The sequence below is a fragment of the Anas acuta genome, chromosome 15 (genome assembly GCF_963932015.1).
Source record: "Anas acuta chromosome 15, bAnaAcu1.1, whole genome shotgun sequence".
NCBI lineage: Eukaryota > Metazoa > Chordata > Aves > Anseriformes > Anatidae > Anas > Anas acuta.
The window spans coordinates 14,617,935-14,641,829 of record NC_088993.1 but is presented as its reverse complement, the minus strand read 5'-3'; the positions used below and the strand labels follow the sequence as shown (position 1 = coordinate 14,641,829).

General features: G+C 41.7%; 1 protein-coding gene across 2 annotated transcripts; it reads right to left on the bottom strand.

The window, feature by feature from the left end:
* Positions 1-253: 253 nt before the first annotated feature.
* On the bottom strand, positions 254-23,624 carry WIPI2 (WD repeat domain, phosphoinositide interacting 2). 2 transcript variants are annotated; one of them, XM_068698853.1, is made up of 12 exons: positions 23,298-23,624; positions 14,100-14,182; positions 9,735-9,904; positions 8,379-8,475; positions 7,668-7,765; positions 7,097-7,189; positions 6,253-6,323; positions 5,222-5,329; positions 4,262-4,426; positions 3,177-3,284; positions 1,795-1,925; positions 254-966 (listed from the first exon to the last, which is right to left on the bottom strand). In XM_068698853.1, exons 1-12 carry the CDS (start codon positions 23,369-23,371, stop codon positions 854-856), a joined length of 1,311 nt encoding a protein of 436 aa, XP_068554954.1. In that variant the 5' UTR covers positions 23,372-23,624; the 3' UTR covers positions 254-853. The 2 variants fall into 2 exon arrangements, with proteins under 2 accessions (XP_068554954.1, XP_068554955.1); XM_068698854.1 differs by having other exon boundaries at positions 1,828-1,925.
* Positions 23,625-23,895: the final 271 nt, after the last annotated feature.

The following is a 23,895-nucleotide window of genomic DNA, read 5'->3' as shown; positions in this document are numbered from 1 at the left end:
GAGAGAAAGTGCATTTGAAGTCTTTGTCTAAAAGAAAAAAAAACACAAAACCAAACAACAACTACCACAGGCTACAGACACCCGAGCACTATAGGTGTGAAACAAGTCTCTAGCAATTCCTTCTTCATTCTAGCTTTCCTCCTACCGCAACTTTTTTTCTTCCCTGTAAAGGCACTTTCTGTATTCTACATCCTCATGCAGGGAAACATTTCCAGTTTTCCATCCCAACAAACAGAACACTCCCACAAATACACAACATTCAGAAGGAATTTTAATTAACAAAATGGTCCAGGAAAGGGGAGGGAGAACCCAAAAACAGGCCAATGCATTTGAAAGATTGCATGTCAGTCACTAGGTATGCCTGCAAGCCCATGCACAGGAAACCTTTTGGACCTTTGTCAGTGCAGAACTAATCTCAGCTTCCAGAACCACTTCTCTACTCCTTCCTTATATAAGCTAAATATTATATACATATATAAAAAAAATACAAACTTGAGTTTGTTATAAAGTGGCTTCTCTCTCTCTCTCCCCCTCCTATGCTTGCTTGGCACATGAACGCATGCAAAGCTAGTAGGCTCCGAGGGCTGCACAAACAGCAGGTTTTGGCAACAAAAAAGAAAAACAACAAAAAACACAGCTAAAATAGATAAGCAAGATTAAAAGCCACTGAATTGAAAACCATATATTTTTCCAATGGTATAGAATTAGAACTACAGCTACGACTTAAAACGGTAAAGAGTCTGTCATCCTCTCTCCCAACTCATGTCAAAGTTCATAGCAGCATAACACGAGATTCCTCAAGAAACATCAAGCCAGTGTTCTCTGCTTCAGGAGTGAGTTCACAGGTCAAAGTTCAGTCTGTCCGAAGGATCATGGGGGGATGCTCACTGTCTTCATCCAATCTGAGCGAGTTGGTTTCATCTTCCAGGCAAGCTCCACCCACAGCACCCAGGTCTTCCGTATAGGCTGCAGGGAAAGGGATTAGTTCAACAACCAGCACCACAAACCAAGGCTTGGATCCAACAGAGTCAGGGATTCCAGCTGAAGTACCAGACGTTATTTGCAACAGTTTCACTGCCACCCTATGTTTGCCTTCATCATGACCATGTTTCTCCAGCAAAGAGCAGTTTGTGATCAAATTTTGCAACTATGCAGCCTGCGTGCAATGCACATTGTTGCTTTAGGCAGACTGATGTTTTTATACCCTTCACCCTTTCATTACAGCTGCAACTGCTGTATGGAGCAGCTCTATGTGCAGTTGAAGCACCAACCTGAGTGCTGTACAGGGATGGTAAGAGCTGTATGCACAGGCTCCACTCACATGGAACTCCAGCATTAGACAAATACCGAACCTTTCAATTTCATAGAACAGCAAGGCAATCTAAAAGGTCACAGTTCCCATAATGGAACTACAGGAACACTTAACCAAAAAAAAACAACCTAAAAGAACCCCTGTGACTATAATTCAGATGCTTTGTTCTGCACCCAGACCTCCTGCATGAAATAATTGCATTACAGCATCTGAAGAACCATTCAGCAAATACTGCAACTATTACTGAAGTAATTGACCACAATTTGAGACAAAGCTCTACCCAGAAAATAGTGAAGATGAGCAGTTTATCTATAGGAGGCTACTGAACATCACAAGTGCTCTTTTCCAACCACTCACCAGTGCTTCACATCACGCTCATAGCTATGAAAAGCTCAGTGTTGAAGCAGATGAGCTCATGCAGCCATCTAGAATGATGCAAAATGCAGAGGTGCTCCCTGCCCCATTTCCAGCCTTCTCCTTACCATGCCTTGTGGGTGAGGAAGGCACATATGTACCTTTAGTCACAGCAGCACTGTACGTCTGCGCTACCAACGGCCGGTCATGGGATGCAGACTCCAGGATCTCGTTGGCTGGCTCCATGCTGCCATCGAGCCTACCAAGCAGAGAAAGGTTAGCTGGAGAGGTGATCTGCCTAGACATAACACAGCTTTCCTTGACAGCTATGCAAGAATATCTCATTAGGCGTGCAAGAATACATATACACATGCAACAGGAGGGATATGATCCCTTCAGGGATGGCAGTTATCTTTTCCAATTGCCTGTGCTCTGTCGTAATGCAAGGAATATTCCAGAGGACTTTCAAGAAGGCATCTCTGTGAATATACTTCATATTTAACACTCAATACACGGCAGCAACATGTTTGCCTCTGAGACGACATGAGGACTTAAACCCTGCTAACTGATGCTAGGAAGAAAAAGACTCAAAAGAACAGTGCACATTTTAAAGAAAAAAAATAAATCAAAGTCATTCCTATCGGCAAGGTTACAGATTATTTCTTGAGCTCTGTCCCCAGCAGAAGCTGTTGCCTCACATACATATCCTGGAAAACACTCTGGTGAAGGTATTAGAGCATTTCAGCTATTACAAACCTGATAAAAGCTTCTCTTTACCAAACTTCACTTTGTTTACAAATGAAACTAGAGATTGTGTCTTAAAACTTTCAGATAAAGATATTATTTGTAACCAGTACTGTAGACTTGACCAAAGTTGCAAACTTGAATTGCCATCATAAGTTTCTGGCTTTAAATCTACAATTGATCACATAAGTAATCCAACTGTATTACTCTATCTGTTCCCTTCAAACCTCAGAAAAAAACAAGGCCTTGCATATTTTCCTTCAGTATTCTACAGTACCACTACAAAACATTACTTCAGTGGCCTATAGGCAAAGAAGTTCAGTAAGGACACCTGTAGAAAGAATACAGATAAAATTTCATAGGCCAGATTCCCCTGTGTGAAGCCAGAGTTACACATTCTCATCTCTGTAGCCACTTCACTTATTGATGAAGAGGATGGTGTCAGACCTTTCAAGTTCTTGTCAAAGTAACTCAACTCAAACTGCCTAGTAAGAGGAAATAGGATCAGACAGCTAACAGCGATTGATTTTTCACTGCAATTGGACAGTGCTAAGTTTCTGCTGGAAAAGCGGTGCTTAGTGTAGAAGATATTAAGAAGAAAGGCCCGGGGGGATTCTGAAGTTACTCATTCATGTCAGAGGTTTCAAAAAGTAGGTTAAAGAAATGAGCTCTAAGTTAGACTTCTGCAGCATGAAGCTAAGTTTAAGAACAAAGCGGATTTTGTGAAGAAATAAAAAGCATCAGTCCTCAGTTAGTGTGGACTTACTTGTGCTGCTTCATTAGTGTGCACTCTCCTCCTTCTTGGGGGTCTAGGTTGTACATGTAGAGATACCCATCAGCAGCTCCCACCAATAACCGAGGGATCTTCTGGATTCTAGAAAGATATACAGGAGATTAGTAAAAGCTTGTGCTTTGTATCAGCACACTCTACTCCCCTCCTGAGATTTTAAGCCATTATTTTCCACAGTTGCTTCTAGATGGGGAATATTGTTAACAGTGGCATAGACTGAGCACCTAGGAAAGAACTGCATATATAAAAGCAAGGCATAATCACAATGTGGAGCTAATAGGATGCCATGGGAATCAAGCAACTTATACATAACCCAGAAAAGCAAATTGAGATGTTACCATCTTTTTACCAGCTTTGTGCAACTCCAGAGACAAGTATTCTAACGTGAAGTATTTACTTATTTCAGAACTGTTACAAGGTTTAATTATTGCTTAAAGCATGCTTTGAGATCAGAGGAGAGAACAAAAACATGAAATCAATTTAGCATAGAATCTACAGAAACACACAAAAAAGTTCACTACTGCTCAGGTTATTGCTTTGGTAGCTGTGCCAAAGAGGCCCTGCCCTTTGGTGAAGGCAGAATAAAGATTAAAGTTGAGAACTAAATGTAATGAATGCTATACAGTTTTAGAGACAAGAATAACAGGAACATGCCTTCAAAGATTTCTTTAACCGTTACTCTGGACTGCCTTATTTTGCAACTGACACAAAATACAGCATTATTTCCCCTATCACTAATAAAAGCAAATGCCTTAAGCCTATGCATCTGTTCTCAACAGCCTTCTTTCAAAAAGAAACGACATTTTAAACAACACTTAGAAATAGCCTAATGCTGATCCAAATATTATGTCTTTCCCTCTCCTCCTCAAAGGACTGTGAGATGTTAGCTCCAACATACAGCTTTTAAAACAGCAGAGGCTTTGAATGCACTACAGGTGACCCACTGCTCTGCGTACTACCAATTTTGACAGAGATAAGGCGTGTCCCCCAGTGTCAGCCTCTGCATAGCTCAGCATGGCGACCCAGTGGGTGGTGAGTGCAAGCTCTGTTTCTTTACTCACGTGGCAAGTGCACAGATGTTTTTGTGCCCACAGAACGGCAGGCGGACTGTAGCAAAGGCTCTACCCTGGTTGAACATTTCTGTTACTTGTGAGGGCAGATAGCTTGTGGAGGCCATCAGCACTTTTCCAAAGTAACCTGTCCAGGTTGTAGGCTCTTCCTGAGGTCTACAGGTTAGAAGAAAAAAAACAGAAAATCATGTCCAACTTTGACTTTACATTGGAGAGAAAGGCGTGCAAACATTTTGAAACATCTTTTCATTTTCAAAGATATTAAATGGTTATTTGTTTTTCTTCAGAGATAAAGAATACCTTTGAGAACTCAATGCACTCCATTTACGCTACAGGGCATGGTGTGTCCTGTAATACCCTCAGCCTGTTGCTAAAACATGTTCTATTGTAAATTGATACTTCTGTTTATACAACTGTATTTCATAACGGTTATTATACAAGAGTGAGATCTATTACAAGGTGCTAAACTTCAAGGTTTTATTCAACTGTTTAATCAGTAACAAACCACTTACACAAAAATATAAGTAAGACTCTTTTCAAATCATAAATAGGAATGTTTTACAACATGGTGCCTTTTAAAGCCCTATAGGCAGCTGGAAGATATTGTTGAGATAAGTCTTCCCATACAGATAGGAGAAGAGGTAAAAAAAAAAACAAAACAAAAAACCAACAATGGTCATTGAAGACACTCCACTGCCCCCACATTCTTCTGCCAAGGTTGCCCAATTCCCCTTTGTCAGAAATACTCTTCCTATTCATTAGGAGAACAGCATGCACATCAGGAGCAGCTGCTGATTCATAACCGACTTGTTATGCCCTTTACATTATAAATGTGTTCAAAGGAAGTCTGTCCACACTTTAACTATACTCAACAGGAACAGTTTTCTCCAATTTGTAAGCCTTTTCCTTGGAGACAAAAAATAAAAAATCTACGGCACCTCTGAAACCTACTTTTCTTTCACAGTCTCAAGTTTGAAGATATGCACTGTCTCCGTGTTACTGGATGCAGACAGAAACATGCCGTCCATGCTGAAAGCCAATGAACAGATGCTCACACACCTAGGTGGAAAAGAAACCAAAAAATACTGAAGCATTATTTTTGACATATATTTGACATTGTTTTTGACATTCTAATACTGCACTAACTGGTGAAAGCAAAAGCTCCTGTTAAATGACTCATGGCAACTGATTTAAATGAGAATATTATTCCTCTGTTTTGGTAGGTAGGAGCCCTTCTGCACATTCACCACTAAGGAGCAACATAGCGTTCACACCAGTTGTACTGCAAGAGCTGGGAGGGACTGTGGCTGCATAGTAAAATCACCTGCAATTTCTCTCAGAAGAAGAGGAGCATGTGACTTGCAATTAAGCCAAAGCATATGGCTTAATAATTAAGCAGATTCTTCAGTCACCACTGCTTTGTAAATAAAAGTAGTAACTCCATAGTAAGCATTTTCTGATGGCTTCTTAATGCACTTCAGGAGCAAGATTCCCCTTAATGACATTTAATTGACAGATACTAGACATTGGGGGTCATCTAGTAAGAATTTGAACTCACTCTTACCTCTGCATAAAGTATATTAGAGCTACAGAGTTACTGCTACCACAAACTACAGTACCGTGTCACAATGACTTGCAATGGCCCCGCTGCTAGCAGGATTTAGAAGAGCAGGAAAATTAAACACACTGATTCCACTTGCCATAAGAATACAGTATCTTACAAAAGGTGGCCCACTTTGAACAAATTCCTTTACCAGTGAATTTCTAAAATGCACGAGGAAGTACAATTCTGGCAGGACTGATTCGCAGAATAAGCAAGTCTAAAGTTGGAAGACATTAAAACTGTAAGTGTTATAAGCATACAGGCAGGGATGGAAGAAGATGACAACAGGCAAGAATTAGGATGATAGCTCAACTGCACAGCATACCGGAGATTTACTGTAAAGAACAAGCTTCTGATAACTACCCTGGCTGAACTTTACCTCTTCACTCCTCTCCGGAATTCAAAGAGTTTCTGTCCCTCTGGAATGGAAAACACTCTTATCACTGTCCCCTGGAAGGGGAAGAAAAAATAAAATCTTTCATTATCATTTCAAGTTTGTGCACCGTGCATTAGCTCTGGTGAGCAGAGTACATACCATTCTGCTGTTAATTTACCATAGTTCATGCACCCCACATACTAGCATTAAATATTTTCAGAGCTTGTTTGAAGGATGTTTGAAGAACTGAGAAACTATAAGGTGAGAGCTACTAATGTACAGTACAAGCTTTGCATCAAGAACAGCTCCTCTTATTAATCTTTATCATGAATATGATCATGTTAACCACAAGTATAGTTACCTGGATGTCTTTGGGCCTTTATCAGGTGAAATCACGTTACATCTGTATAGTTTAAGCTTATTATCCAAGAAGCAGAAGCTTCACACTTTGTAATTTATACAGTTCGCATAGACCATTTGTCATCATGTGCCAAAGTCAGGCAAAACAATTCTCTCTTTTGACTTTAACTGTCTTGTTTTCATTAGGAAGATAGCATCAAAGGAATGCAACTGATTCCTAGTATGCATCCCACACTAATGGGAAAAACACTTGGAGGACTGCCCTGATTACAGCCAGATTAAAATTTAAATAACCTTATTATCCAGCATTTCACAGCATGGAAGTTATGTCAAACATCATTAACAGTTTAACTTAGATTTGTTGTTATAACTTTAAGACTTTTTTTGGTACTTGCACATGGTACTGTGCATGCTTAAAAATGAAACTCGTTTAGACCATTTTAAGTAAGTTTATCATTGCTAGCAAGTCAATAAAAAGACGTCTTACCTTTTCTGATGCAGTGGCAAGTTTAGTACCACTTGCGTCAAAAGCCAAAGCAGCCAAGGGACTATCATGAGCTGGGATCATATTAGCAGCTCTCTGCAGGAGCAAAATGATAAAATAGAACCTTAGTAAAGCACAGGTTAAAAGCTCCACGTTCACAGCTTAAGCCTGCATATGTAAGAGCTGTCAGGACAAGTATGAGCCTTATTTACGGACAACTGCTTCAATCTGTTTCAGTAACTGCTAAGCAAAAGTACACAAAATTACTACTGAAGCATATGCGTAGAGAGTTCAAGTAGTAGCAGGCTACTTAAAGACAATTCAAATAAAAGTGACTGTCCATTTATCTGCTCCACCCATTTGCTCAACTCTTCTCATCAAAGCTAGTAGTCTTACTTTCCTTTGTTGACATTCTGTGATGCCTAGGTATAATGGATACCTAGGTAAAATGGATACTGCAGATTGTCATGCATGGACCAATTACAAGTGCCTAGTAATTCTTCTCTGAGCAATTGAAACTATTTCCAAAAACTGCATCTTTAGAAATGGAAACAGCATGCACGAAGACCCTTACCAGATTGATGGTGTCAAAGACCTGCACTTCTCCAATAGTTGCACTCCCTGGATAGGCCAGGTAGCAGTTGTCATTATTTATTGATAAAGCACACAACCCTAGAGGGAATATAGAAAAACAAAACCAACAATGTTTAGAATGAGGCAAATTCTAAAACTTACACAACAAAGCTTTCTACGTTCAAATATTGCAAAGATCAACTCAAATCATTCTTCAATGTACCAACAGACACAGAACAGGGAAGAAAAAAATATCGATTGCCAACCTGCAATGCATCTGTTCAACACAATTACTAACAAAGCCTAATAGAAAGTATAATACTGTCAGAACTACAGTAACCAATGAAGTAGAAGAAATTCCCAAGTTTGCCCTGACTCCTAAAGCATACCTGACATAGTTTTTATCTGTACCAAGCACTGGCAATGTGTAGCTTTTAAGTATCTGTATTGCTTCCTCATGATCTAAGATTGTAACCATAAGCACTAGGAGACTAGAAAACTGGGAGAAAGCTGTTTAAGGCAGTCTGCTGTTTGTTCTTGGAAGCCCCGTTGGATCGAATGGGTAGGCTTTAAGCCAATGCTCACATATTTATTTATAACTTTAATTTGAAAATAGAATTGAGAGTGCTACAGTTCCATGTTGGAAATGTCATGTGCAGACAGAACATGCTTTTCAGAGTAACACTAGCTTCTGAAAACAGGACTGCCTTACCTGCAGGATTGGGAGGTGTCTCCCGGATTGTATGCAACACCTTCATGTCTCGTATGTTGTGTATATATAGAGACTCTTCCAGACATACTATCAGCCTCTAGATGTGGGGAAGATGAAATGGTGACATGAAAAGAGAGTTTATATGGAGTTATCAACCCTATAAAAAAAATTGTATCCGAAATGCAGTAGGCACCTTCCAATACAGAAAAGGTTGTACCCACCTGATGGGAAGGATTAAGAGTCTGACAGAAGATGCACAAGATACATCTCTTGGCAAGGCTTCAACAGCGCAATACTACACTCGGTCACTTGAACTGACCAGTGCACTTGACTTTTCTCAACCATGCTAGTGCAAATTGATTTAAACGAAAGTTATTTGTATTACTAGATCAAGTCAACAAGCCAGAAACCTTCATCTCCACCTATTTCATTCTTATTCTTTACCTGCCCATATGTATTTCCCCGCCCCCAAGAGACCAATTCACATGTGGGCCCAATTTCCTGCTTTGGCTAAACAAAAATATACAAGGCTTTTTAAACCCATTTATAGACCCTATTACTCACTCACACTCATTTGTAATTACTCACAGGCAGTTGTGAGGACTTTTTTGTTGTTTTAAATTAAGTTCTTCAGCATCTCATTTACCCTTTGGTGACTACATCTGGACGACTGTCTCAAAAACATTGTTCCTCTAACACTACCTCACGATGCCAGAAGTCAACTCAGGCACCCTGTCCCTTATGATTTTAAACAGAAGTCCCATTCTCTCACCCCCGATTTTGAGAGCGGGAATGGACATTAAGATAATTTCATCCTTCAGATGCCATTTTCTCTACTTTGAGTGACATGGTTAAAGACAGAAAATTATTTGCAGAGGAGCCTACCGATGACTTAGTACTACTTAGTACCACCCAACTCAAAAGACTTCTCCAATTCATTTTCTTAAAAATTCAAATTGTATTTAAAAATGTTACAAAAAAGCTAACAGAATTTGAAGTTTTGTCCTGAGCAGAAGCTGTTGGCTTCAGCTACTTTTACAATTACGATCACAGGACGATTCTGGCTGAAAGGGACCGTGGCAGGTCTCCAGACAACCTCCTGTTCAAAACAGGATCAGCCATGAGGTCAGACCAGGTTACTCACAACATTCTTTCTAACGAAACAGATAAACACAGAACTAAAAATTCTTAATCAAATACCGTTACTCAGATGCCACAAAATTTTACAGAAGCTACAGGTGGAAAAGTAAAAATTAATTCCAAACAGCAATTCTGTCACCCAAGGAAAAACCACCAGAAAGTGCCAGCACAAGATCCACAGCCCCTCCCCTTGTTTTCACTTAAATTATCACTCACCTGCCTATTGAGTTTGACAGCCAAGATGGTGTTGGAGTAACTGTAGTTGCAAATCTCTGTCCCCTTCTTAAAGTGACAAACTTTCAGCTTGCGTGGAGCCTTAAGGCTGACTATGGCCACCAGACTACTGGAGAACAGCCTCTCCACTATGCACACATCTTCTGTGTCAGCTGGGGAATCACAGGAAGGGAAGGCAAACAAAATGCAGGTGAGATTTCAGGGAAGGACAACGATGTGTATGTATTAATGGGAAATACCGTTTAAGAAAATACAGTTTAAGAACAAACATTCTGGCACAACAGCTCAGAGTTAAGGCGAGATGCAGGACAGGTTTCTAAAGCAGAAAATCTACCCGGTGAATGCCAATTCACAAAGGCCATTTTTTTCCCCAGGAGTCATAGAAGTTTGTGCTTGAGAAGTGTCTACTCCCTGGTGTGCCAAGATGCAACTGGAAAAAAAAACATCAAGGAGACCAAAAATCAAGTTGTCAAGTTCCAGAATCTTATAATCTTCTCTAATCTCTGAAGAAATCTAGGTAAGCATAGGTGTTCCTTTTTTTTTTTCCCCCCTAAGGCAATGCTACACACGGAAATATTTCTGATGACAAAAAAGTTTCTGCATGTCTCCATGAAGGAAAAAAAAAAGATTACTCAAAGAAGCTGGAAATCTCATTTGTTCTGAAGCCCCACCACCAGTTACCCCAGCACTTGTGTTTCTCCTCTCGTGAAGTTTTCCTCCAAAAGCCCCCCAGTCTTCACAGCACTCTAGGCAATCAACAAACACACTTCAAACCATTATGGTGGCACTCCGAGCACTTGAAAAGTCAAAGAAAACTGAGAGCCTACTCCCTTGCTGGATGAATGGCAGTCAGACACAGAGCTAGCTGTACGTATGCTTTTGAGACTAAAGCAGAATGTGCAAAAAGCTATTGCATGTCATGAGAAAGCAGGGGAGCTTTCCCAGCCTCTGCAGCTCGCCCGCAGCTGCTGGCTACATCTGCCCTTACAGGGCTCCCCTTACGGGGCTGAAGCAAGACAAGTAACTGGAGCCTTTGGCATTGATCCGTGGAAACAACCAAACTTCTCAGAACTCAGTGTCTGGATTAGGTCAATGCTTAATGTGTCTCAAACAGTAAAATTGCCAGAAAATAAATACATAAATAACCTTATTTCTGAAGGCTTCAGTTGGCACTGTTCTCATCACCTATGACAAGAAATCCCTGAAAAAAGTTCTTACATTCTCAGCGTGTTACAATGCCACCACAATGTGATACATCTGTTTTAAAAGCGCCCAAAGAAAGCAGTTATTTCAAGAAAAAGAACTGAAAATATTTAAATTCTGTACATGAGAGCGAGAGTGACTGAGCACAAAGAAGCAAGAGCCTTCTTGTGGCAAAGCAGCAGGTTTATACTACGCATTTTCAGTCTTCCATGCGACATAATTGACTTTTATCCAAATCTAATAAACAATATGGTATTTTTCCAAAGAAGACAAAACTGTTCACAGAGGCTTTGAAAATTCAATTTCCTCACTTTCGCAAGAGGGATAATGCGTTTTAGAAACGACTTTGTTTTCAAGGAATTATTCTCCACTTTCCTGATGTCACACACAACACATGAAAAAGAATAATATAAAAATCCACTTCAATAACCACACGCACAGACTTCTAAATGCAAAACTCTGTGCTCCTTGAACCAGGCAAGTAACATAAAAGGCTCTCAAACATTTTACAGCACAGGTTATCAGTTTTCCATCTAAGCTTGGAGTCCTTCATACTAATGGCATCGTTTTACAAGAGACAGAGAAGACTGGCACATGAAGACCCAAAAACAGAGCCTGATTGCTCCCCGCTCCTTGGGGGCTAGGTGGAATACCCAGCTTCTTTTCCCATTCAGGGGCAACCACGTTAAGAGACAGCTGCTGGGACTTGTTGCACTCCCAGGAAGGCAGGAGAACTGGTATTTCAGAGTAGGAACAATAGCAGAGATCAAATAGAAGTGCTGTCCCACACTGCACCGATGCAGATTAGCCAGCAAGGAAGGCATGCAGGAGCACTGTCAAGAATTAAGCTGCTACAGGCAAGGCAAAAAAAAAAAAAAAAAAACAGAACCAAAAAACCCCCCAAGTTTTCAACAAGGAAAACACCTAAAAAGTGGAGACATGCCTGGAGTCGCATCATGAAGAGACTTATTACACTATAATACGGTCACTTTTGAGAGAAAGTCTTTGTGATAATCTTTTAATTAAATTCACTTTAAAAATACAGGATGCACCCCTGTTCCTTTGTCTTCCCCTAACAGGAAGGAGTGATAAAAAGAATCCCTTCACAACTGCCAAGTCATGTACACCTCCTAATGAGCAACCATTCGAGTGAAGTACCAGGCTGTACTGCACACCCTATGTCCAGCTGACCTAAATTAATCATATTTTTAATAGCACCAGTTAAGTTCTATAGCAATGCTGCTCATCAGGTTTTCTTTTTCACCCCGTTTGTATTCTCTCCCTTTACGCCATGCAAGCGAGGATTACCAGCAACTCAGACCGAAAACACAGCAAGAACAAAGAGCAGAACTGCAAACTGATTTAAGCAGCGGCAGCGAGGGAAGAACAAGCAAATACGTAACAAGATTACAGTTTCATAAACACAAGCATGCAGCATCACAGACAAGAGCTGGTTAGAACCAGCTAGATTACGATCAGCTGTGCTTTTATTTCATTTTTAATCCGGGAACATGAAGCAAATTATAAACATTCATTAAGCCTTAAAGCACCCTCTGATATAATACTTTTTTCTACAGATGGATCAACTGAGCAGGGAGTTTGGTGATTTATAGTCACAGTAAAAGTCAGTGACGGGAGCAAAGAGGCTTTCCATTCTTTTCAGTTGTTCCTTCAAACACAGGACATCTAGAGTATATTTTATAGCTTACTTCAGTCACCTACCTGAAAACTTGTAAACCAACCACATGGAAGAGAAGGGTCCTTAAAACTGCTCACCCAAAATGATGCTAAGTCTTCAGAACCCCTTACAAAGTGAACTGAGGGGCCATGTGTGATGGCGAGGCCTTAAAATACCTTTCCTTGCTGACCGGAGGTACCCAGAACACAGGACACCCTCCAGCCCTGTGCCAAGGTTACAGCCTTGAACATGCACAGCTGGCAAGCCCCAGACTGAAAATTATTTAGCGGCATATAAAAAAAAGTCAAACACTTCAATGTATGCCCTATGAGCAACCTTTATCCCATTTGTACTTTTTCTTTCAATTACTATTGAGAAGCAGCAGCTCTGTGAAGTTCAGTTCAGCCTCCCTCAGTATGTTTATTCAGTGTCTCACGTAACAGGAATCATCTTCACCGAGCCTCTGGGGGTCATATCAGGCCAGATACTCCAAGTGCCTACCATGCTACAGAAGTCAGGTACCTAAATTCAACAGCCCCAAATGGAATTCAAGGCACCCATTAACCAGTACAACCAGACCGTGACTCAAGCAGGCAGATGGAGCTGCAACGCAATTTAACCTGACCACGGGTACCTAATTTGAACTCCACAATTACTTCTCTCCATTAACTGTACACAGAAACAGGCTGTCACCAGAGATAATAGGTGATCTGAGTCATACACCATTTTCAAATTTAAGATGCCACAGGGTCAGGTCACAGGGAATGAAGTCTGAAGACCAATCTGTTGCGTGGCATGTTCCAGTAGGATCCTAGCATAAACACTGACATCACAGCCATGGGCACTGTTCACATGAGGTTTATACCAAAGTATGGATGCTCATGCATAACATTCCCAGGATTCTCACTGTCATCTCAAAAAAAAATAAAAAAGAGGATGAACAGTCAGCAAAACAGGGGATACCACTTCTCAAGGCCTCCCTCCATGGCATCTCATATCCTACTTCATGGTGATCAGTTATTGGAATTTAGATAGCTCAACATTTTGGATGAGTAAAGTTGCAGCTATCATGTTCAAAGATTAGGATTTAAAAAAAAAAGCTTTTTTTTTTTTTTGATAAAAGTATATTAGTGGTTGCCTGCCCCAACAGCCAGTATAAAGACCCAAAAGCCACCTGCACAGGCAGATTTTTTTTATACCCAGATGCTATGTAACCTTACTACTGGTCATAAAAATCAGAAAAGCAAAGAGTTTTTCTCCTTGCTATTACCAATTTTCACAGGACACCAGCTAAATTTAAATATATAACACTGGCAATGTTTTGCCCTGCTAGCAGCAATTGTTTCGTGTTTGTTATTTCATCATACACTTAAGGATCTTCTCATGTGACTTTAACAATCCATGAAAAAATGAAACGTCATCTCTTCCTGAAGTCAACCAAGGGAATAAAAAAAGAAGATACTCACTGCATTCATAGATCTGCTCTAATTTGTCCACAGAAGAGAGAGAGAAGAATTTGTAGCCTGATTTACTGCCAACCGCAAGGGATCTGTAAAAGAAACAAGTCCGTCAGGAACATAAACTACATCAGCTGTGAATTACCCTTGGACAGATTCTTACCCTCTTCTACACCTCCAGCTAGGTTAGCTCAGTAAGAAGAGTGATTAAAAAGCACCAGACAGATAATTTCCTGAACTCTGAAGAGGCCAAATAGCTTCAGAATTACCCCAGGTGTGGAATCCTACTTCATATTTGATGACATTACAGCTCACAGCTTATAGCCTACTGCCCAGCTCTTACCAGTGATTTCTCTACACAATTCCCCACAAACTGAAAGCTTTAGCGTGGAGGGAAGAGGACTTGAATATTGTAACGCAAACCAATTACATCATTGCCTCACCATGAGAGCTGACCTGCAAGACCTTTTCAAGTGAGACTGTCTGGGGATTTTTTGCACTTTATACTGTAACCTTCATCAACCACCCCAAGAGAGTTCTCATATAAAAAAAAGGAATTAAATACTGCCAGCTCCAATTTTCTCCGGTTTTACTTGATGCTATTCTAGCATCTCTGCAGAACATTGTTACGTCTCAGTCGTACAAATACTCATGCTGAATCTTTAATCAGAGGCTCTCTCAGAAACGCTAGTCACTGATGTTAAACAGATTTTAACAATAGAACGTTAAAAAAAAAAAAAAAGGCTACAAGCTCTTCTTTCCACCATTACTCAATTTTCACACTTAGCTCATAGACCAATTGCTTTTCCAGTCAAAGACAGGTCTTAAATTTTTTGCTAAAAAAAAACTTTAGGCTCATCTTGCAGCTCTTTAAACACCAAAGCAGCGGTCAATGGCACGTTACTTTCCCCTCCCCACGTGAAGGATGATTTTATGACATAGAAGAAGAAAATCAGCTGTAAATACAGTTGTACAGAAGTGTGCCACTATGTTTACAGTTCATATATATATATTTTTTACTGTCATGACATAAGGAAATAAACTGATTAATTTCCTGTAAGATGCATTTCAATATGCCAAACTGTGGTGATTCAATAAAACACTCAGACGCAGTCCTACCCATCACTATGCCAAACTGTCCCCAGCCCATCAAGATGCTTCACGTTTCAGATGCACTAATAATTAGTCCTGCATTTACAACACAGATCCACAGATTTCTTGCTCTTCACGTATTTTTTCTTACGGCTCCGAAGTGAACCCATTTTAGACTTCAAGGTTCCTAGAAGATTAAAAATTGTTCCTAAAAAGTCTTATCCTCCAAAATTAAGATCCCAAGTTATAAAATCAATTTCTGCATGATGGTATAATGTTCTCTGCTAGCAAAATAAAAACCAAAACAAACAAAACCACATAAACTGGAACAGTCTGGTTAAGAAATTATATTTACGAAGATTTAAACCCTCAAATTAAAAGATGCACCATCTAGGCAAGAGAAATAAGCTTATCCAGATGCAATGATCACAACAGGGGAAAAAAGATATTAGGCTTAGAGACAGCACAGCTATGATAAAACCAAATGTTGTTGCTGCTCCTCTAAGTCACCCTTGTAATACGTTTAGTATTACATGTAGTAAAATAAATTTATTCAGGCAAAATTGGTACGTTCTGCAGGCTGTATCTGATTAGTTGCTGAAGACTCTGCATTGTTTTTCTCAACTACTTTTGTATCACTTAATGAAAATCCAAACTGTAAAAACATGAAAATGCAATTCAAAAAAAAAAAGTTATGCATCTGCTTTTCTTAGCTCATCTATTGTTTCCCTCAAAAGAAAGTTTAACACAGAATGACATTAGAACTGTCACTTCAGAGGTAAACAAGCACTCATCTGAGTTAAAAATAAATGGAGTCACAGGACTCCTTGCAATATAAACAATCTACAAAAGGCATAGGATGGATTCCTTATGCAGAATTCCAGATTGCCCCAAAATATATTAAAACAGCTACCAAGTTGATTCCTGTGCTGTATTTATAGCTTTAAACACCAAATAATGCTGCATCACTGAGTTAGTGACAGTATCACTGAAACCAAGAAGCCCATTTTTCTCGTCCTACTGACTACCTACACTCCATTTAAATCATTAGACTGAGTAAAAGCCTAAAGAATGAAGGCACAGAACAGATCTTTCCATCCATGGCAACTGCTTTTTATCATTTCTTTCTGGATAAAGGTGATGGTGAAGTCACAAAACATCTGTTTAAACAGCAAAGTTTCAGTTTGTGTCAGCATAATTAAACCTGTTTCAATACACAAGCATAACTATAAGACCAACCATTTTCCTTCTAGAATAGCATTCTTGGTTTTGGAGGGCTTTTTTCCCCCCCCTTCCTTTCTTTAAGGCACTCTCAAATTACTTCTTATGAAACTATTGGGAAAAAAGGGCCTTTTATACGTAGTAAGAGAATCCACTCAGCTAAGTTATACTGGTGTAATCATAATGATTTAAATCCCCCATCTTCCCTCACACCAATATTACACTTAAGCCCTTAAGACACTCAATAGCTATCTAAATGACCAAATCCCACAAAACAAGTATCTAGGCAAAATTACCTCACCTCCTAAAAATGTGCAGCCATATGGGAAGAAAAATGATCAATAAGCCATTCAGCTAGTGCTCAAATGGACAGTGGCCAACAAGAAGATACTGTAGTTTATCAGAATCTCCTTTTACAGTGCGGGTGTTCTGCTTTATTATCACCAATTTTCAGAAGCTGAGGAGAGACTGAAATTGAAAATAAAATCAATATCCAAAAAAAAAATTGCCTTTTTTCTTCTAACATTATGCCACACCGGTATTTTTTAGCCTATTATGTGTAGCCTCTATTACAAGCCTGATTTGTAGACTTTGAGCCATTTCGTCATCAAGGTTTTCTACTCAGTACAAAATTACCAATATAGCTGTGATTTATGAAACCGTGTTTACTCGCTTTTTTCAAAGATAATACTGTTGTCTGATCCAAGATTACATAAATCTTGAAAGCATTTTCAAGAGCAGCTGTCATAAATAATTAAAACTAACCTCATCAGGCAACCAGTGCTTTGAGATGTTTCACACATTCATTTCAAGGAGCTGACATTCTCTCTAAGTGCACTCACCTAGAGTGGGAAATCAGCTGGTTCCATCTCTCCAGCTATTTTAGAACAAGTTTTTTCAGATGGGTTAGAAAGTGGTACAGGTTCTCTTTCGCTTCTTTAATATACATACAGAAGAAAGAAAACCAGTTTTCCCCTTTCCATATCATAGAGGACTTTAATTATTAATCAGAAAGATTCTACGTTAATCAGAATGATTCTACTAAGGGCAAGTCTCAAAGATTAAAATCAATTGCAGCTGCAGTACAAACATGACTCCAGAAGTTATTGCTATTTTAAATAACTGGTTAATTAAACCTACTTTCATTCTGATGCTGTCTCATTATACTAATGTTCCAACTCATTTCAAATCCAATGTAAATTTCTATAAGGAAGGAGCCTTTGGTGAACAAAGGCTTACGATGGAGAGGGGGAAAAGAATAATAAAACAATAAACAATGAAATGACATAAGGACAGAATTACTGGAGGAGCTTACTTAACTTTTGCCTCTCAAATGGCTGCTGGAATCAAAGCTGTAACATCTTATAGGTATGTCCCAACAGAGAGGTCAAGAACATCAGTATTTGGGATAGGAGGTAAACACAGAAGCCCACACATTCCAACAGATTTATAAGGAACACTGAAAACCTACAGCTTTTCCCATTGCTCTTAAACTATAAAAAAAATCCCACAGATTTGCTGCTACAGCAAAAGGAAACCTCACTAGCCCATTACTTAACATAGAGCAGTAGGCTGGGATAACAGAAAATTCATACTCCAAGCAAACATCACTACTTTCAGAACACGTTTGTCCATACTCACACTGCACAACAGCCTCTCAGCCAGAACCATTAGGCAAGCCCACCTCTGCTGATATTCCCACTGCAACAACAGCAAGCAACATGACAAGCGATTGCTTCTCTCAGCTATCTTTCCTGAACACAAGAGCTACGTGATCTTTCTCTTTCTCCTTCCTTCTCTGTTTAAAGTCTCCTCAGAATAAAGCTCTCTGCTGTCCTCAAGGACCACAAATGAATGACACCTGAACCTAGGAGAAATAAAAGCAGAGAAGTGAATGCTGAGTGCCCAACCCTTGGTCCGCTCAACACAAGTGGTTCAAAGATAAAAACGAAGACACTTTTAATACAAACATCACATGGCACTTATAATAAAAATTCCGCAACAAGAAGCATGCTATACATCTTTAGAACTAAGAATGTTTGCTTAGAACACAGAATTAAATAGATTTAGTCAGGCAAAAAAAAGGGGGGGCAGCATTTAATCAGCAGGAACAGACATATGGACCGATACTTGTCCCATGTAACTCCATACATAAATGGAAGCGGAGATTAATGCTGACCTTGGAAATGAGGCTTATCGATGTTTTCATTAGGAACCCAAGCACAAGGATTTGTTTTGTCCTTTTGTGAGTAGTCTGTTTTCAAAACTACAGTGACTATTTTGTTTCTGAGTGCTGTTTCTTGGTTACTTTCTTTTAAAAAGGTGATTAAAGCTTCTCTGAAATCTGTTGATTGCATTATGTCACTTTTTTGTGTGTGTGTAAATAGAACCTGAAGACCATTTAAGTTAGTATTTTTTTTTTTTTTTCCAAGAGCATTTCTCTGGGAATGTTTGTGTAACAACGTAAAGACAGTTTCACCAATTTTAAAAGTGACAGTAAACTTTGAAATCTTCATGTTATGTTTTGGTTAAAAAGCTTGCCACTTCTCACAAGGCTGGACATGGATACATTTACAAAAACTTAAGCTCACCTCACAGACACATGTAAGCTTTAAAGAGCATAAAGGAGCTGTGTAACATAATAGTTCTCCCAGAAGTAACATGAAGAGCACTCAAACTGAAGCAGCACTCTTACCAAATATCTATCATTAAAGATTTGCAACTGCTGAAACATACCTAGCACCAAGGTCACTGACGCCCTCCTACTGCCCGGTTCTGCTAGGACTCCTGACTCCCAACCAGTTGCTTCATTTTTATCTGCGAGCTGGAGCTTCTGCCTCTCCGAGTGCCCGTCGGGCCAAGTTGTGCAATGACTGATTCACAGGGAGAAGCGTGAGGCCCAAAAAGAGCACGCTAACATCGGCTGGAAGTGACCTTCTCCGTGTTTTTACTTAATGAAAACGTATTCTGTCAAGGAGAACCCACAAACCGGCCGCTTCTGCTTTAGAGGTGGAGTGTTTTCAGGCAGAGTTCCAGTCCCAGCCAATAATTCAAAACCCTCAAGTAAATAAAGCTGAAGGCAACACGGAGTAAAGAGGCACGACACCCCTTGTAGTAACAGATACTACGCCACGAGACAATGTCACTACACAGAACACCTATGAATGAACATGAAAAAGAGCTTAAGCAGGAAAAAATAGAAAGCTAAAAGCAAGATAAAACATTTCCCAGTTGTTGCAATTCCTGGTGACTGAAAAGCTACAGCAACTTTCCTGTTGGCAGTATTCTTTTAAGTACCAGCAAGCCAATTTCGGGAGTAAAACCCATCCCTAAGCTCACCTCCTTCCTACAGGAGGCAGTAATTAATTATCAAATCCTCCATTAAGCCCAGAAAAGATTAGGCTGACACCTATTCTTACCAGCAAGAACTACGATCTTTTTTTCTGATGCACAGCAACTGGCTCTGCTGTCTAGGTAAGCCAGGCGGATCTGAGCAGGTGTGGAGCTGGCACCTTGCTGGAGGTAAAAGCTTTACTGCAATAACAACGCACCCCTGTTATTTTTGTCCAGTTCTGTCTGTCAGCAAGTTTTCTAATTGCTGGAACACACCTTAAAACGTGATGTGAGCCCTGCTGGCTGGTGAGATGTAAACAAAGCTTGCCCTGCACGTGCTGACTGAAACAGCGTGCAGTTGCTCACCTTGCCCGGCTCAAAAAGGACTTCTTTTACTTGGAATATAAATTTAAACTAAGTCAGCTTTCTGACGCCCAGCATGAGAAAGTAGTTAATCCCCAGTTAGTTCTTTTCAGCTCTTCTCACCCAGTAAAGAGTGACCTTCTAGATACTGATAATAGCATGATAATAAACCCAGGCGGCTGACCGCTTGTTTTGCTATTCAAACGAGAAATTAAGAGATATTTATGTTTTCCCACCTATGATAAATCATCAAAAACTTTAGTTTAACATGTGTAAAGCTTACAGTTTTACACTTTTTCTTGACCAGATTTCTTCTGAGACACTACCAGAAAGACAGGATACCCGTTTCACATCATCCATCTGCCTCCTTTGTTTCAAAGTGACCTTTTAAATTATTCCTCATGATTTCAAGACAACAATATGAACAGGAGCCTTTTCCTATTTATATAGTCTCTATAATGGATGTCTGAAAACCCCCAAAGATACTAGGATGACAAGACTTAGTACTCCAAGATTTTCAATCACAGAGACATACAGGCCAGATTAGGATCACGTAAGATAATTGTATGACCACCAAATTCTCATCAGATATCTCAGGGTGTTGTACATATATTATCTACACACACGCATAAACACACAGACACACACAGAGCTTGTTCTGCCCACGCAATCGACATTCAAATGCTGAATACCAAAACCAAATTGGCTATAGCACAGAAACTGAGTAATACTTTCAGGTATTTTTGAAAAGGACATGGGAAAAATAACAAAGTTACACAATTGAGGTTTAGAAAAGAAGGAAATTATTACTCCCTTCTCCTTCCCCATCTTCCTAACTCAAAATTAAAAATAAATCACACAGAGAAATGTTTCAAGGTGTACAAGTTAAGGAAGGCCTAGATAAATTTATATTACATTTACTTCTGTTTTATTTCAGTCTCAGGTCTGGTCTGAAGGCAAGCCTGGCACCGTTTTGTTCAGAACAAATGTATATTTTTTGTCACAACTCAGTGACCCGTAAATACATACAGCTCTCACCAAAGGTAAGGTGCAACCAAAATCAGGCAGTTGCTTTAAGGAAGAAGTGGTGAAGCTTTTAGAACACCACGCGGGACAGCACAGTGAACCTCAAGAACTTCTATAATGACCTCTATAAATCACAGCAGAAACAGGTGACAGATTTGCCAGGTGTGATGACTTGGTTTTATCTGGTAATGGGTAAAAAATGGATGGTATCTGAGCACAGCATGGGCACGCTTCATACGTGGAATGACAGCGAGCTGCGCGTGGTACTTGATGAAAAACATGAAGAATATTTGGAGAAATCTTTGAATCAACACACTGAACTGGTAATGAGTTACTTACAAATGCACAGAAGACTCTCTCCCTCCACCCTGTCACTTATCATACGTTAAAGTCTCCTGCCTCAGGTCTATCCAGCTCCAGTTGCTCAGCTCCACCCCAGAATCTCCACCATAACCCACAAAAGCAGGGTATTGCCCTCCTTGGTGTGACCCTGCTCCAGTCTTCTGGCCGTCAACATCCCCACCCGCTACAATCCACGATGAAGAGAGCCAAAGCTTTTACAAAGGCAAGGTACTGCTTATAAGACTAACAAACAAGTTGTTTAAAAGTCACCACAGCACATGTGGATTACATTCAGTGATGCCAACCTGAGATCATTTCCTCTTACTCACTTCCTAAAATAAAACTCCTCCTTTCACAAGTTCTTTTGGTTCCTTCCCACTGGTTTCATCTCACTGATATTTAAAACAGCCAAATCCTTCTCCAGTGCTCTGCTTCCAACCACCAGCAGTTCTTGAAACGAAAAGCATCGCTCTTCAATACCCCACAGATGAATTATTATGCTCTGATGCAAACGTACTGCGACTGTCAAGTAACAGCAGGATGTGTAGCATGAACAATCTGATCCTTTGTAGACTGAAACCAATTACGGAAGCTAAATGCAAGCTCAAGGACCATATGAGAAAGACCTCTTTCAAAATGAAAACCCAAAAGAAGAACGAGCTCATAAAAATACCTTTACACCTAAGGCATGCTGCTTCACCAGAGAATGCAGGTGAAAAGACAAGGGCTGTATGAAAAGACAGCACCAGTGAGCTTTGGGACTATATCTGGTAGCTCCTAGGAGACCTGGGTCTCTCCTACAGGCTGGGCATCAGCACTAAGCACAAAGCACCCTCCCTATCGCTCCTGAAGCGCTAGAGAGCAAGGCTGAGCTCCCCTGGGCGACAACCAGGATGAAAGAGAAGGCACCGTGCAGCAAGCCCAGCTCAAGCAGCGCCTTCACTCTCAGCTGCATGTCCCCACGAGCGTACCCTCACACCCTGCAGCTCCACACACAACCCTGGGGACACAGAGGTGGGGGCACTTCCTACCCCCTCCTGCAGCGATGAAGCAAACCCAGCACCACAGCAGGGCAGCTCGGGCAGATGCTGTGAGGGGAGCGTTTGCAGTGAGATGGGGTGGAAGCAGCAGGGGGTGCTGGTGGTAGTGGTGTGCAGGAGCAACGTCCAGCTCCTCAGGGCCTCTCCTGTCCTAGACCCCATCATCAGGGCTTTCCCTGCCCTAAAGATCCTGTACCCTAAAGAACCCCCTGCTCAGGCCTCCCCCACCCTAAAGACCCCCCTCCCAGGGCCTGCCCCAAACCCTGAAGGCCTACCCCATCAGACCTTCCTCACCCCCTAAAGAATCCCCGTCAGGGCCTCCTCCTCCAGGGCCTTCCCCCCTCCTCAGGCCCTCCCGCACCCCAAGGACCCCCCACCCTAAAGACCCCCCTCTCAGGACCTGCCCTATCCCCTAAAGACCTTCCCTGTCACACCTCCCTCATCCTCTAAAGAATCCCCGTCAGCACCTTCCCCTCCAGGACCTTCCCTCCTCCCTCAGAGCCTCCCCCGCCCCAATGACCCCCTCCTCAGGGCCTCCCCCACCCCAATAATACCCCCCCTAAACACCCCCCTCCCAGAGCCTGCCCCACCCCGTAAAGACCTACCCTCTCAGACCCCCCTCACCCCCTAAAAAACCCCCTCAGGACCTTTCCCCCCTTCCTCAGCACCTCCCCCACCCTAAAGCCCCCCTCAGGGCCTGCTCCACCCCCCGCCCCCCCCCCCCTCCTCAGCACCCCCACCCATAACACCCCCCTTAAAACCCCCCACCCCTCATCCCACCGCCCCGTACGTGTTATCCTGGTTGAAATTAGCAAACAGCAGGTGCCCGCTGCCGGCCTCGCCGCTCTGACCGGCCAAGTTCATGACGGGACGCCACAGGCCTCACCGCCCCCGGCCGGCGGGGGCGTGAGGGAAGACGGTGGGCTACTAGGGGCCGGGCCGGGCAGGGAGGAGCCCTCCTCCCTTGCACCAAGGACCGGTCCGGACCTGCCTCAGACCTCTTCTCGCCTCAGCCCCGGCGGCCCCGGCCCCCGCTGAGCACCCGCGGCCTCCCCATGGCCGCCAGCGCCTTGTTTACGCCCTCCCGCCCCGCCGGCCACCGTCCGGCCTCTGCGCATGCGCGCGGCCCCCGGCGGGGGAGGAGCCGCGCAGGCGGCGGGGTGGCGGTGGTGGCGCCGAACTTGTGTTAAGGGGGGGGGGGTTGTGAAGCTAAGCAGGGCATAGGGGGGTCGGTGGGTGGATGGGTGGCTGGAGGGGGAAGGCGCGCAGAGGAGTCGCGTTCGCACTGAGAAGGTGTGGGGGGAGGAGGTTTTGTGAAGCTAAGCAGGGCTCGCAAGGGTCGGGAGGTGGATGGGTGACACGTGAGGAGCACAGCGTTGCCTGCTGGC

What these genes read in the sequence shown, in the direction of transcription:
- WIPI2 (XM_068698853.1), bottom strand. Translation starts at nt 23,371, where the DNA reads ATGAACTTGGCCGGTCAGAGCGGCGAGGCCGGCAGCGGGCACCTGCTG. An exon ending in CTTGAGACTGTGAAAGAAAA is followed by an intron (nt 4,427 to 5,221) that starts GTAGGTTTCAGA and finishes TCTAACCTGTAG; the next exon opens with ACCTCAGGAAGAGCCTACAA. An exon ending in ACACTAATGAAGCAGCACAA is followed by an intron (nt 1,926 to 3,176) that starts GTAAGTCCACAC and finishes TCTGCTTGGTAG; the next exon opens with GCTCGATGGCAGCATGGAGC.